This window comes from Tigriopus californicus, chromosome 6, assembly GCF_007210705.1.
Source record: "Tigriopus californicus strain San Diego chromosome 6, Tcal_SD_v2.1, whole genome shotgun sequence".
Classification (NCBI taxonomy): Eukaryota; Metazoa; Arthropoda; class Copepoda; order Harpacticoida; family Harpacticidae; genus Tigriopus; species Tigriopus californicus.
The window spans coordinates 959,256-972,054 of record NC_081445.1 but is presented as its reverse complement, the minus strand read 5'-3'; the positions used below and the strand labels follow the sequence as shown (position 1 = coordinate 972,054).

General features: G+C 39.6%; 1 protein-coding gene across 1 annotated transcript; it reads left to right on the top strand.

Moving 5' to 3' along the window:
• Positions 1-3,240: 3,240 nt before the first annotated feature.
• On the top strand, positions 3,241-12,255 carry LOC131882169 (ATP-binding cassette sub-family B member 6-like). Its single transcript, XM_059229237.1, has 13 exons — positions 3,241-3,580; positions 3,654-3,978; positions 4,151-4,286; positions 4,358-4,562; positions 4,641-4,819; positions 4,894-5,131; positions 5,197-5,372; positions 5,445-5,647; positions 5,713-5,920; positions 7,375-7,553; positions 9,388-9,643; positions 9,718-9,839; positions 12,030-12,255. The coding sequence occupies exons 1-13, from the start codon at positions 3,412-3,414 to the stop codon at positions 12,121-12,123; spliced, it is 2,490 nt and encodes an 829-aa protein (XP_059085220.1). The 5' UTR covers positions 3,241-3,411; the 3' UTR covers positions 12,124-12,255.
• The last annotated feature ends 544 nt before the right edge of the window (positions 12,256-12,799 follow it).

The window sequence follows — 12,799 nt, the reverse complement described above, 5'->3', positions numbered from 1 at the left end:
CATACGATTGTTGTTCAAAGCCAAATATCTTCCAAGGTATCTAGTTTTTGACGAACTGCGACACTATTTTTACGAAGTAGTCCATGATTTAAGCGGCAAATTCAAATGCCATGCAAGTTGTCCGAAAAAAGCCTTTTCACAGTCAATTGATTTATGTTCAGATTCTATCGGGGGGAAAGCTTTGAAGTTGCATGTAGCTAATCAGTACTGATGTGAACACTCTGCCTGCGCCTCAGACTCTCAAACCATTACTGCCAATTTGATCCAAGCTCGATTTTTTAGGTCGAGGGAACGTACATTTTCTGACCAAAAAAATCGAGCTTGGATCAAATTTGGCAGTACTGGTTCGACAGTTTGCAAACTGTCGAAGGCAAATTGATCACATCACTCTGAATCAGCAAGCACTCAAATGATCTACAAGGAAAATTCCGTTTCAAAGAAGTAAATGACCTTTGGTTTAACACGCCTGGGCTGTTTTGGCTTAGGATTAGCGAGCAGAAAGTTAGATTTCATCTCAGCTAATTCCTCTCCCTTCCTTGAAATTGGAATATGCTTTAATAGAACTGTAATTCCTAACTTAGACCTGTCATTTTATGAAAATCGTTACCAGCATAAGCAACTACGTGCCATTGAGTTGCCAATGAACGTGAGTGCTCGATGATAGCACACCCAGTGATGATTAATGATTCTTTAAGTAAGCAAGTCTATTTTCTATCCCTATTATACTGCCAAGATTCACTTTAATCCAAGCAAACTTATTGCATCGAACCTAAATTGCCAGTTAAGCTTTGTTTGTACACTACTTGAAGTGTTCAAGATTTGAAGGTGTTCAAGTAGTTTTCAATTTGACTAGTGGAGTGTGCAACTAGTCAGACTTTGCTCTTGTGTTAATAGGTGTTGCATTCCCTATGCTGGTGTTCAAAGTTCATCCACAACTTCATGATTCCATTGGAGCAACTGCTAAATTGGCAAACAAGCTTGTTGATATATGCCAGTTTAGTAGCCGAGATTATCTTTATTCAATCAATTTTCTGCTTGACGATAGATCTGGAGGAGCCTTTACAGATCGAGTGTAGGTTTATCTAAAGAATCCAGAGACTCGACTAATTGATAAAGTTGATCAATATCGTCGCCACCTCCGAGGTAAGCGCTTTAAAAACAGGCCTCTGATCCGAAAACACGTATTCTTTTGACAGATTGGGAAGCCTTACAAGCAAATTGCTAAAACAAAACAAAGTGCGGTCACAATGATATACTAGTGAAACTAGAAATCTCCTCTCTATCTCTTAAAGCGCCATTGGTACAATAGTATCATGCAAGATACCCTTTTCTTTCTTCTGGGTTTCAATTCCAGGACGGCTCGCTTTCATAGGATCTTGAACATTTCTTCCAAAAGAAAGACGAGAGAAAATCATTCGTCACATAAATCCAGGCTAAATTATGTGGGTTTTGGACAACCGGCGGCTACTGGGCTGGCAAAACAGTACAATGCAATAATGGGCTTGGGACAGGTTTGCTCCCCCAAAATCAGGAGTCCGTTAAAAAAGTTGTGAATGAAGTAGAAAAACGCGTTTCATAAATGGTACTGGAGTTTGAATGGGACGAAACATCGGCAAAAGGAACTAAAAATACTAAGCCTAACATCAGCCGTGACCAGACAAAGGGTGTTGGGGAAGTTATGGACCACCTCCAGTTTTCAGATGTCTTCACTTGTTCAAATGTCCATTGATATTATGAATCAAAAAGTCATTGTTGGCGCACAAACTAAAGGTCGTCATGTCTTAGGCAATTGAACAGCAGAATTTGCATCCTGCTCATCACTCTGAAGGCCTAAGGACGATTCAAACAGAAGTTGAACGACATTCTGAGACATCAGTGTGAAACCTGGCCAAAGACCAGACCAGAACTTTTGACCACTTTAAAGTCAATTGGCACCCATGATTGGACGGTCTAAAAGTGTTCTATTACTATGTACACGTTTTGAACATCCTGAAAAGTGCCTTGAAATAATTTGAGGCAATCATATTTTATTGCATACAAGGATGAAATTTGAACTACTGGCTTTTTTTAGGACGTTGCAAACAGAAATGCGAAAAGATTTAAATACGAAAATTATTCTGATTACGAATCAAATTCTTGTGACTGTCCTTCGGGTGTTTCATCACTTTTGAAAAACCTCATAGAGACATTTCACTGGCATTCTCAGATTCATCATGAAATTGAAAATGAAAAAAAGAAGGCGTTGTTTTAAAGCTTTTATCATGGCTTTCTGGAGAGATTGCAAGAGGTTTTTTGTGAATGTTTGTTGTACATTGGATAACTGTTAATCAAACTGTTCACAAAAAATGATTGCTTGAAAAGACTTGCTAGCTCTCCGCTTAGTTATTGCAAAGCTTAGAACTCAGAACTTCTTTATTCTCAAAACTCTTTTTAAAAGTTGCACGTTTCCCAATAGGATAATTACGCAAATGTGTAGTTTTTGTGTACACGTTTCGCAGAGGAGTCTTTAATATGAACTTTATTTAACGTTTCCACTTTGATTGTCTCAGGACATTATGCACCTCTTTTAACATTTCTTATTGCAAAAAAAGCCGCTAAACATGCTTCCGATCTCATACCCTGCATTGACTTGATTTGCGGACACGGAAGCTATATCATTAAACTGTTCAAAGGCAAAAAAACCCTAATTAAATCTGACCATCATTGCAATCATCTCGATTGACATTTTAGGAAAAAACGTCCTCTAATGCATTGCTTATTGCAATGACTATTATCCAACACGTCTTAAATCCATCTTGTGAATCTTGCTTCAGAACAAATTTTCGCTAGGTATACTTGCTTTTTCGACCTCGGGACTTTCGCTCAAAATACCAGCATCACCTAGAAGAAAAAGACAGCTGTGATTATAAAATCACTAACACCATCTTTTCACTTGTTTGAACTTGGAAGTCGTTTTATCTGTGATAATGAGAACTGAAAGAATCTTACCGGTAAAAAGAATCACGCAACCTGTCTTTGTTTTTGTTTGCATAAGGGTGTCAAAATATTGCGTGTTGCAACTTTAATTCCAGGTTTACAGCGACTGCAGTTACATTTGGGTCGCAATTAGTTGATATTGGTTTTGAAGCTAGGATAAAGTTGTCCGACTTCTTGCTCATTGACATTGGTGCAAATGACGAAATTTCCAACCAATCGTCAATCTAAATCACAGCCTGATTCGCACCGAATCTCCCTGTAGAATTGTCAGAACTTACACAAATGGTGTCACTTGCTTGATGGCTTCTTGCAAGAGGTTTCCAAGACAACTTACTCTCCATATGTACAACAAAAATTATTCACACATGTGTCAATAGGGCTTGCCTGCGCTGATGCAATAACTTGGTCCCACCTTGCCACTCAAAACCGCATACCATGTACTATTGTGGTCTTAATGACTCTGTGTCGAATGCTTGGGTCAACCATGGCTTCGGATTATGCTTCCTACACACCTTGGGATCTAGCATTATTGGTCTGTGGATACTCACCTTTGGGTGTATTCAACTTGGATTCTATAGGAAATATGCCACAAGGCTCTCAGCAGGTAATCATCGTTAATCAAGTTCGATTTGATCGATTAAGATGCCCCCCTGCATCATGCATGAAACTACTTCTAGCGGTTTTGCCTCAAAACAAGAAGTTCAAAATTCAAGTCTTTGGACATTTCGCCTTGACCTCTCTGGCCGTGTTGAGTGTCATAGTCAGACACGCCGTCAGCCATGACCAACTTTTCGGCTACGAGATCTTGGATCTAGTAGCCAATCTCATAATATGGCCCTTGACGTTGACGGTCCTCTTGGTGGAGAGGAACTTTCAGCTTCCGTCAGCTCCCTCGAATAGTCACGGAGTGGTCCTGATCTCCACTTGGACGTTGGCCTTTCTCTGGCAGAACCTCAAACTCCTGAGCTTAAACAACGAGCCTTTCTTCTACGATTTGTCTCAGTAAGTGGTCTTTTCTTTCCTGATTCGGTTCATTCCAGACGCAGACAGAGAAACTTACTGCCGGATTGGTTGGTTGGTGTCTTCTTTCGACGTTTGGCGCCAACTCATAAAGGGAAACAGGTTGAGTCTGGCAAGGTTCAGTGTTGCCATCAAAACTGATTTTCTGTTCCAGCTTGCGTGAACAGATTGAGCTGACCCTATTCTGCTTTGAGTATGCCTTTGTGTTCTCAGCCTTTTTCCTGGGCATGAAAGCGCCTGGAATCTCCCAAACCCATGATTATCTTTTCGGAGAGCATTCAGATGTCGAGGTAAATTGAGCTAGATGCAGGCGCTCCCATAATACTAGCCATATCAATCTGACCCCATTTGTACTCTCCAGGCCGTTTTACCCGACGGATCCACCCGTAACCAAGACATTCAGCAATCGACCTGGTCAGGACTATGGACCAAGTTGGGCGTGTTACTCCCTTATATGTGGCCCAAGAAGTCATTAGGGCTCCAATTCCGGGTCTTTATGTGTTTTCTCTTGCTCGCCGGAGTCAGGGTTGCCAACGTGTATGTACCTATCTACTATAAGAAAATCGGTAAGCGACGATCTGCATTGTTTACCAATGCATAGCATCAATCCCAAAAGTTACTACTAATCCATCATTATCTTACAGTGGACACCTTGACCCCGGTGGCCCTGGGTGCCGAGGTTCGATTCTGTTGGGATTTGATTGCCATTTTTGTGGCTCTGAAACTTATTCAAGGAGGAGGAACAGGCGGACAAGGTATCTTGAACAACATCCGAACGTTCCTTTGGATCCGTGTTCAACAATATACCACCCGAGAAATCCAAGTATGGACATTTTGAAATCGAGAGAGCTTGAACAGGGGTGGGTGTTTGATGCACCTCAACCTTCTTTACTCAAGGTCGGTTTATTCACTCATCTCCACCATTTGAGTCTCCGATGGCATTTATCCCGAAAAACGGGCGAGGTGTTGAGAATCATGGACCGGGGCACATCGTCCATCAACGGGCTTCTCTCGTACTTGGTATTTAATATTTTGCCCACCATTGTGGATATTGTTGTGGCCATCGTGTACTTCAGCTCGGCATTCAACATCTGGTTCGGTCTGATTGTTCTGGTTACCATGGTGATCTATCTCGGTAGGGTGATAAGTATTCCAAGACTCAAAAAGTCGTCTAATTACGGTTCTTTTCTCACTTGTTAGCTCTGACGGTGGCAGTGACAGAATGGCGAACTAAATTCCGACGGTCCATGAATCAAGCGGATAATGAACAACGATCCAAGGGAGTGGACTCCTTATTGAACTTCGAGACCGTCAAATATTATGGCGCAGAACATTATGAAATCGATCGTTATGAAAAGGCCATCTTGAGCTTTCAGGTAAACTAATGCGCCTTGATGAATTCAATTTTCCAAACAAAACTACAAAAGTCGTCTCGTCTCCAATGCTAGACTGAAGAGTTCAAGTCCCTAACATCTTTGACATTGCTGAACGGAACTCAAAGCTTGATCATCAATGGGGGTCTTTTGGTGGGGTCGTTGTATTGTGCATTGTTGGTGACCAAAGGATATCTTACACCCGGCGACTATGTCCTATTCGGGACTTATATCTTGCAACTCATGGTCCCTTTGAATTTTCTGGGCACATTATACAGGTACTGTACTGAGCCCTTAGAGCGGGACTTGAGCCATTTTGTCATTTCTTTTTTTTCCTTTATAGGGTGATCCAGGAAAGCTTTATCAATATGGAAAACATGCTTGAGCTGATGGATGAGCCCCAGGAAATCAGTGATCTCCCCAATGCCCTGCCAATCATGGTGCCACAAGGCAAAATCGAGTTCAAAAATGTGAACTTCCATTACAATCCGGAACGCCCCATTCTTAAGGACGTATCCTTTGTTGCCAATCCTGGAGAAACAGTAGCTCTGGTAAGGCTGCCTAAACGGTAAAACTCTTTTTTTTATTTTTCACGGGCTTTTCTAAACCCTACAGGGAATGTAATCCCTAGTACTATTAAAATGAAAGGTTATAATTCGTCAATTCATTACCTTTCACTCTTTATATGACATTTGGTCTACCAACGAATTTGAGTTGGCAGGCCCAGTTAGTCCTTGAATGTAGGGTTGATCAGGAACGCTCCCTAAAAGTTTGACTAAGTCTGACTTGAAGGATGCTACCAGACCAACAAGGCCTACGTATTTCCTACGAATATTAGAGGGAAGTAAATTAAACAATGAAGGAGCCCGAGAAAGAAAAGAAATGGACTTCAATGTTTGAAGTAGCCTGGATTCTCGAGGGCTTGAAGGTGCTCTCGAAACGCACATTACGGTCTACTACGGTCACTAGAATTGACCTTAAATCCTGGGTTGGGACAAAGGTCATGGATGCTTTTGAAAACTTACAGTATAAGATACCTTTCGTACCTTCTCTGAGTACTGTACAATCCCAACCTTTCTAACCTCTCCCAATACGAGAGCTTTCTCTTTCCTGTGATGTTCCTAGTGAAACATCTTTGGACTTGTTCGACCTTTTGCAAACCTACTGAACTCATTGGAGCCCAAATGGGTGCGGCATATTCAAGATGTGGCTGGACAATCGACTTGTACAGAGTTAGCATCGTGATGCTATCTCTGGACTTAAACGTGCGATATATCCATCATACATTTGAAAAGCCTTACCCACCTTCAACTGGATATGCTCATCGAACTTTCCATTATTTTGGAGGACTACACCTAGATCTTTCATAGATGAGACCTGCTCAATATCTTTACCTCCATTATCTACGAGTGGAGAATTCAAAGGCATTGACCCGAAGGTCAGCAAAAGGAATTTCATTCGGTTCAAGGCCATAATACTCTCAGTAACCCAAGGGTAGATTCTTTCTAGGTCCTTTGCAAGGTTACTGGAATCTTGGCCATTGCTACCAAAAAATAACTTTGTATCGTCAGCATAAGAAGAGAGACTGGCAGTAATACTAAGCTTTTGAAGCGGGGCAACGAATATTATAAAAAGGAGGGGCCCTAAGATCGAACCCTGGGGAACACCTGACTTGACATAATGTTTGTCACTAAGGGATCCCTCAACCTTAACAATTTACTCCCTATCACGAATGAAGTTTCTTATCCAATTGAGAACCTTGCCTTGGATCCCAACGTCATGAAGTCTATTCAACAAAAAGCCATGATCTACTTTATCAAAGGCCTTGGCAAAATCAAGATAGACAATTTGATACGAGAAAAGAGGGAAGGTTACGGGTTGGTAAGTTTCAAATCTAAAATCCTTGATCATTTCGCGAATGAAGCCCTGGGATTTTAGTGCATCGTGGAATGAATGTGAAATTGATGACGATAATATACTGTAACACACGTCTTTTATCTTTTAGGTTGGCGCTACCGGATCAGGAAAGAGCACGATCGTCCGATTGTTGTTCAGATTTTACGACGTCCAATCTGGCGCTGTTCTAATTGATGATCAAAACGTTCAAAATGTCACCCAAGCCTCGGTTCGGAATGCTATCGGGGTCGTTCCTCAGGATACGGTCCTTTTCAACGACACGATTAGGTAGGCAGTCTTCAAAGATCCACTAATGTTAATGGCCCCCATTAGGCTTGGTGTGTTGCATTATGCCATTTTGATAACGCTCAACAAAAATCCAGGGCTTCCCGCAGGGCAAAGAACAGGGCATTAGTAACGAAATTACAGTAATTCGTTCCTATTTTCGAAAAAGGAAGTGTAATTTCATTACTTTTTAAAATTGTGTAATTGTAACGACCCAAAATATAAAATAATTACTCGTTACTCGTTCCTTTTTGAGCTTCCAGAATGGTCTTTAATTTTCGTTTATATCGTGACAGCTGCGGAACTTTCAGGCTCAACAGAAATTGCCATTTTTTGCCAATGCCATCTAGCATATTATTTTGATCAAAGAAAGTCAGGGTTGGAAATTGTGCGTGATATTATCTACTCTGAGGGTGTTCTTGGTTTTTAATCTGAAATTTCTTTCGACTGAAGATCTGATTCAGTGCAATTGTCAAGAAAAAAATATCTCTTTGGCTTGAATATGATGTATGAAATTTCCAAAGCCTTCTCACTTCACTTCACTTAAGGGATGGACTTCTTACAGCAAAGCTTTACCGATTAGACAATGTCTGATGCTGTTTTTCGATCATGACTTTTGCGACACTGTTTTAAAGCTTCAACAATCATTATCCCATCCAGGTTCCCAATCTTGACTCCTCTAAGCATTATGATGCAATACATCTTGAACATCTATGTCAAAATGAAACGACAATGCTCATTATTGAAAAATGTTGACACGAAATCTTCAAATGCTGTTTAATTTCTTTTGAGGAGAATGGTCTTGATGGGGTAAACCATAAAAGGAAGGTTGAACGAGTAAAAATCCGGACATCAAAAATGGTTACTTTCTCAGCCGTTTATTATTTATGAAACAATCAAAAAAAGTTTTATTCATATTAAAAGACCAGAAAACTTACTTTCCTTCTGATCCTAGCCATCAGCTTTTGCATGAGAGAAGAATCGATCCTCCTGAATGCCTACTGCTACTTACTGTTCCATTAGTCTTTGGTTTTGATGGTCAAGTTTGATTTTCTTCAGAACTCCTTCGAAAATGACGGATTTTCATCAATTGAACAAATTTCTTGGTTCCATTCCTTCAGTACAATCAATACTTATTTCATCTTGTTAATACCATGTCATTCTGGCCTTAGCTTTGTGACAACTTGCCAAGTAGAGCCAAAACAATGTCTCTACATTAAAATTAAATTTTGTTGACTGTTGCGATCTAGTCCAGCCTAAGCCTTAACTCTTTTAACTCTTTTGTGCTTCAAAATTGATTGAAGCATTTTTTTGAAAATATGCATTTTTATCACTTCCAGTCTTTCTTTGTACGCGCAGGGTTGTTATTGAAGCGTTAATGTACGTTTGATAATGTGGATTTTGTCAAATCAACTTTTTCACAAGGTTCTTACACTGGCATCCTTACTTTTAAGGAATTCTTACAGACTAAAATTCTAGCAATGTTCTTCTAAAGCCTCCAGTGTCTCAACTCCTGAAAGAACTCTTTTTTATATAAGTTAAGACATTTTTCCCAATAAACAAAACGATATTTTAAAAGTACATCGAGGTATTTTTCTTGTCAATTACAAGCGATAGAACAAATCTTCAGTGCCCGGATTTTTACGTGTTCTACCTTTATTGGTAATCTAAAATTTTAGTAAAAGTAATTGTAACGAGTAACGTCATTACATTTCTTTTTCGAGGAATGGTTGTGTAACGAATTACTTTTTTTGACCAAAGTAACTGTAATTGTAATTCGTTCCTTTTATTGAGGAACGACTATTTGCCTTGGCTGAGAATAAATTTCTGCTTATAGTTACAACATTCGTTACGGACGTCCGGATGCCACGGATAGCGAGGTGGAAAACGCCGCTCGCCATGCGGATATCCATGACAAGATCATTGCCTTCCCGGATGGGTATGACACCAAAGTGGGCGAGAGAGGTCTGAAGCTGTCGGGTGGCGAGAAGCAAAGGGTGGCTATTGCCCGTACCATCTTGAAAGCCCCCAAAATTGTGCTTTTGGACGAGGCCACCTCCGCTTTGGACACTCAGACCGAGAGACACATTCAAGTGAGCTGAATGGAGAACCCCTGGAGAACCTTGGAGGGTTTTTAATCTCTGAATTCTTCTTCCCTTGTTTCCAGAATGCCTTGCAAGAAGTCAGTGTGGATCGGACCACGATTGTGGTGGCCCATCGTCTATCGACCATCACCAACGCCCATTGTATTTTGGTCATCAACGAAGGCGAAATCGTTGAGCGCGGAAGGTGAGCTATGGAACAAAATGTTTTTGACATCTACTTGATACAGCAAATTTAAAATTTGTACTCAAATAAGTCACATGATTTCCAATCAATAATGGATAGATGACGGTTTTTTTTTAAATTATTGTTATTCACTTGATAGTATAGCTATTTGAAGTTAGTACTCAAATAGGTCACATGACTTCCAGCCAATTATGGATAAACCGTCCTTGAGAGCGTGATAAACAATGCAAGCAAATATCGACGTGAATGAAAAGGGTAATGAGTGGGGGTCCGAAAGAGAATTTTCTTAAAGTTAGATGGGCCAAAAGCACCTTTTGGTGAATTTTAATCTGAAAAAAAAAACCAAAACCGAGGATTTTGGGAAAATGATCTTTTAAACCGATCATTTTTTCACAAAATAGCTGAAGGAGGACAAAATTTATAAGCCTCTCGTTCTGGCAATGCTTCCATTTCTGACGACTTCTTTTATTTTGACCGTCTCTTTCCATGCATATGTGTTCGTTGGCATTAATAATAAGTAGGAGAGGGTGTATTTTAATTTTTCCTACAAACTATACCATAAGTTATCTGTACACATTAGTCCTACATTGCCAGAATATAGCATTGAATTTACAAACCATTCGTTTAATTTGTCCTGGGCGATGACTTTAGTGTCCTAAAAAATTAACCTCACTTGGAAGCCGTAGAAATATATCTACTTTGAAATTCAATCCTAAACAATAAACCAAAGAGCGTGAAGTACGTAAAAAAGAATAATGAAGCATGTTTTGGCTATGAAAAACCATCAAAATATTTAAATCACCAAACAAATTAAGACTTTTTCCTCCTTTTATTAACTCTTTTTAACATTTTCGGAACTTATTTGGCTGGTTTTCACAACCCTATAAACAACTTTTTTTTTGTCAAAAATCATAAACTATTTTTCCATACCCTCCTAATGTGCGTCTTTTGTCAGTTTCAAATGCAGTGTGTTCTGAAGATAGGTATTAACATGATGACATAGAATAGGTGTTCTTGTCTGCTTCACGATAATGCTGCATTTCGTCAACGAAGTAAAAGAAACCTAATTGTGAACGTGATTCTTGAAAGAAAGAATCAATCGCCGTTTTTTTTCCTTGATTGTGATTTTGATCGTACTCGAATGTCGTGACTTTGGATGTCATGGTTAGAGACGGGCAAATTTTGTAAAAAGAACATTTGTCACACTTTTTCACATTTGCGCTTTTCACCTTTATTTGCACCTCTTTACTTTTATTCTGCCCGTTTTTGCACATTTGACCTAAAACTGTTTATTTTGGTTGAAATCAGAACTTTCTTTAACTTAGATTTGGTTTCAAAATTTAACAATAAAAAACATAACAAAACAAAGTAAAAATAGAAGAAAATAAAAATTAAAGACATTAAGAATAGCTTAATTTTGAACAACTGATGTCATATATTAGATTTGCAGGCCCAAGGTACTTCACTTTTGGTTGAGAAGCAAGGAGAACAGAAATGAAGCAAGACAGTTTCAAATCAAGAGCCAAGCAAAACAGGGCGCCAAGATAGTTAAGCAGCCCCCCAAAACACAGCATAGCTGCCTTCATTACCTCCTCCAGGCTAACTGGGTTCTCTTTTGAGGAAGAAAAATTCCAACTGCTCTTCATTTAAATCAATGTAAAAAACCTAGATCAATGTTGCAGATCTACTGCTGGGAAAAGAGGAAAAATAAGCAAGGGGGAAGTATTCCTTGACCCAATTAAAAAAAAGCAATTACAATTTGGTCCAAAATTGAGGCAAAATTCGTTTTTTTAGAATGCGGTTTTTAAATTGGTACTACTGTGGAAAAAATATTTGAATATCCTTTCTTTGTTTAAAAAATTTCTTTGCACCTTTTGTTACATTTTTTGGCCTTTTATGAACCTTTTTCTGCACATTTTGGGCTTATTTTTTGTACCTTTTTGTTTCAAAGAGGCTTTTCTATTTTGCACATTTTGCCCGTCCCTAGTCATGGTGGCACCAATCAAACACTTCAAAAATCAAATAACAGTAATTTTACAGAGACTAGGATCACGAGGGTTCTGTACAACTGTGGAAAAGTAGCTTCTTTTCTTTCGTCTATCATTTGATCCAGCTCTAAAACTGGTCCTACCCTTTTCCGTCACGACTTGGCACGATTGTTCCATAACGCTTGCTTGTTTCTCTCTCCAGACATGAGGAGTTGTTGGGCATTCCCAACGGGAAATACGCCGCCATGTGGAATCAACAAAGCCAGATGCGGAAAACGGAAGATGACAAGGAATAAGCAAGAGCTTTTTCAGATGGTTCTGATTCCCTAAAAGTCATTCATTCATTCAAGTCATCGATGATTGTTAGAACAAACTCACATTGCACCTCACCTCACCTCTCTAGAATATGAATATATATGTATATGTCATGTTATAGTGCCCATTTTCATTCTCGTTCTTTGTGTTTTTCCTCTTTACTTTGGGCGCGACTGGTGGTACGGATCACAAGTGAATTGGGCAATTCACAAGAGTATGGATGCCCTCACAAATGGGGTCAAATTGATACCAATTATTATTTTTACCAGAGCCTTTCATAATTGCATAATAGTTAATCGGTTTGTCAACGTGTCAATTGTGACTACTGTAGTTAATTTATCACCGCTAAGGTCTTGATCAGTTGATTGTAACAATGTGCAAGCCCCTGGCTCAGCTCAGCACGAAATGTCGAGTTATATGTTAGCCCAGCTCATGTTTTTGACATTTAACTCGACATTTCGAGCTGAGTTGAGCCAGAGCCTAAACCCGGCTCGAAAACATGAGCTGGGCTATCATGGCCTTTTGTTGAATAGACTCTTGGGTTACTGAGAGTATTATGGCCTTGAACCGAAAAAAAATCATTTCCCTGACCTTCGGGTTAATGCCTTTGAATACTCCACTCGTAGATAATGGAGGTAAAGATATTGAGCAGGTCTT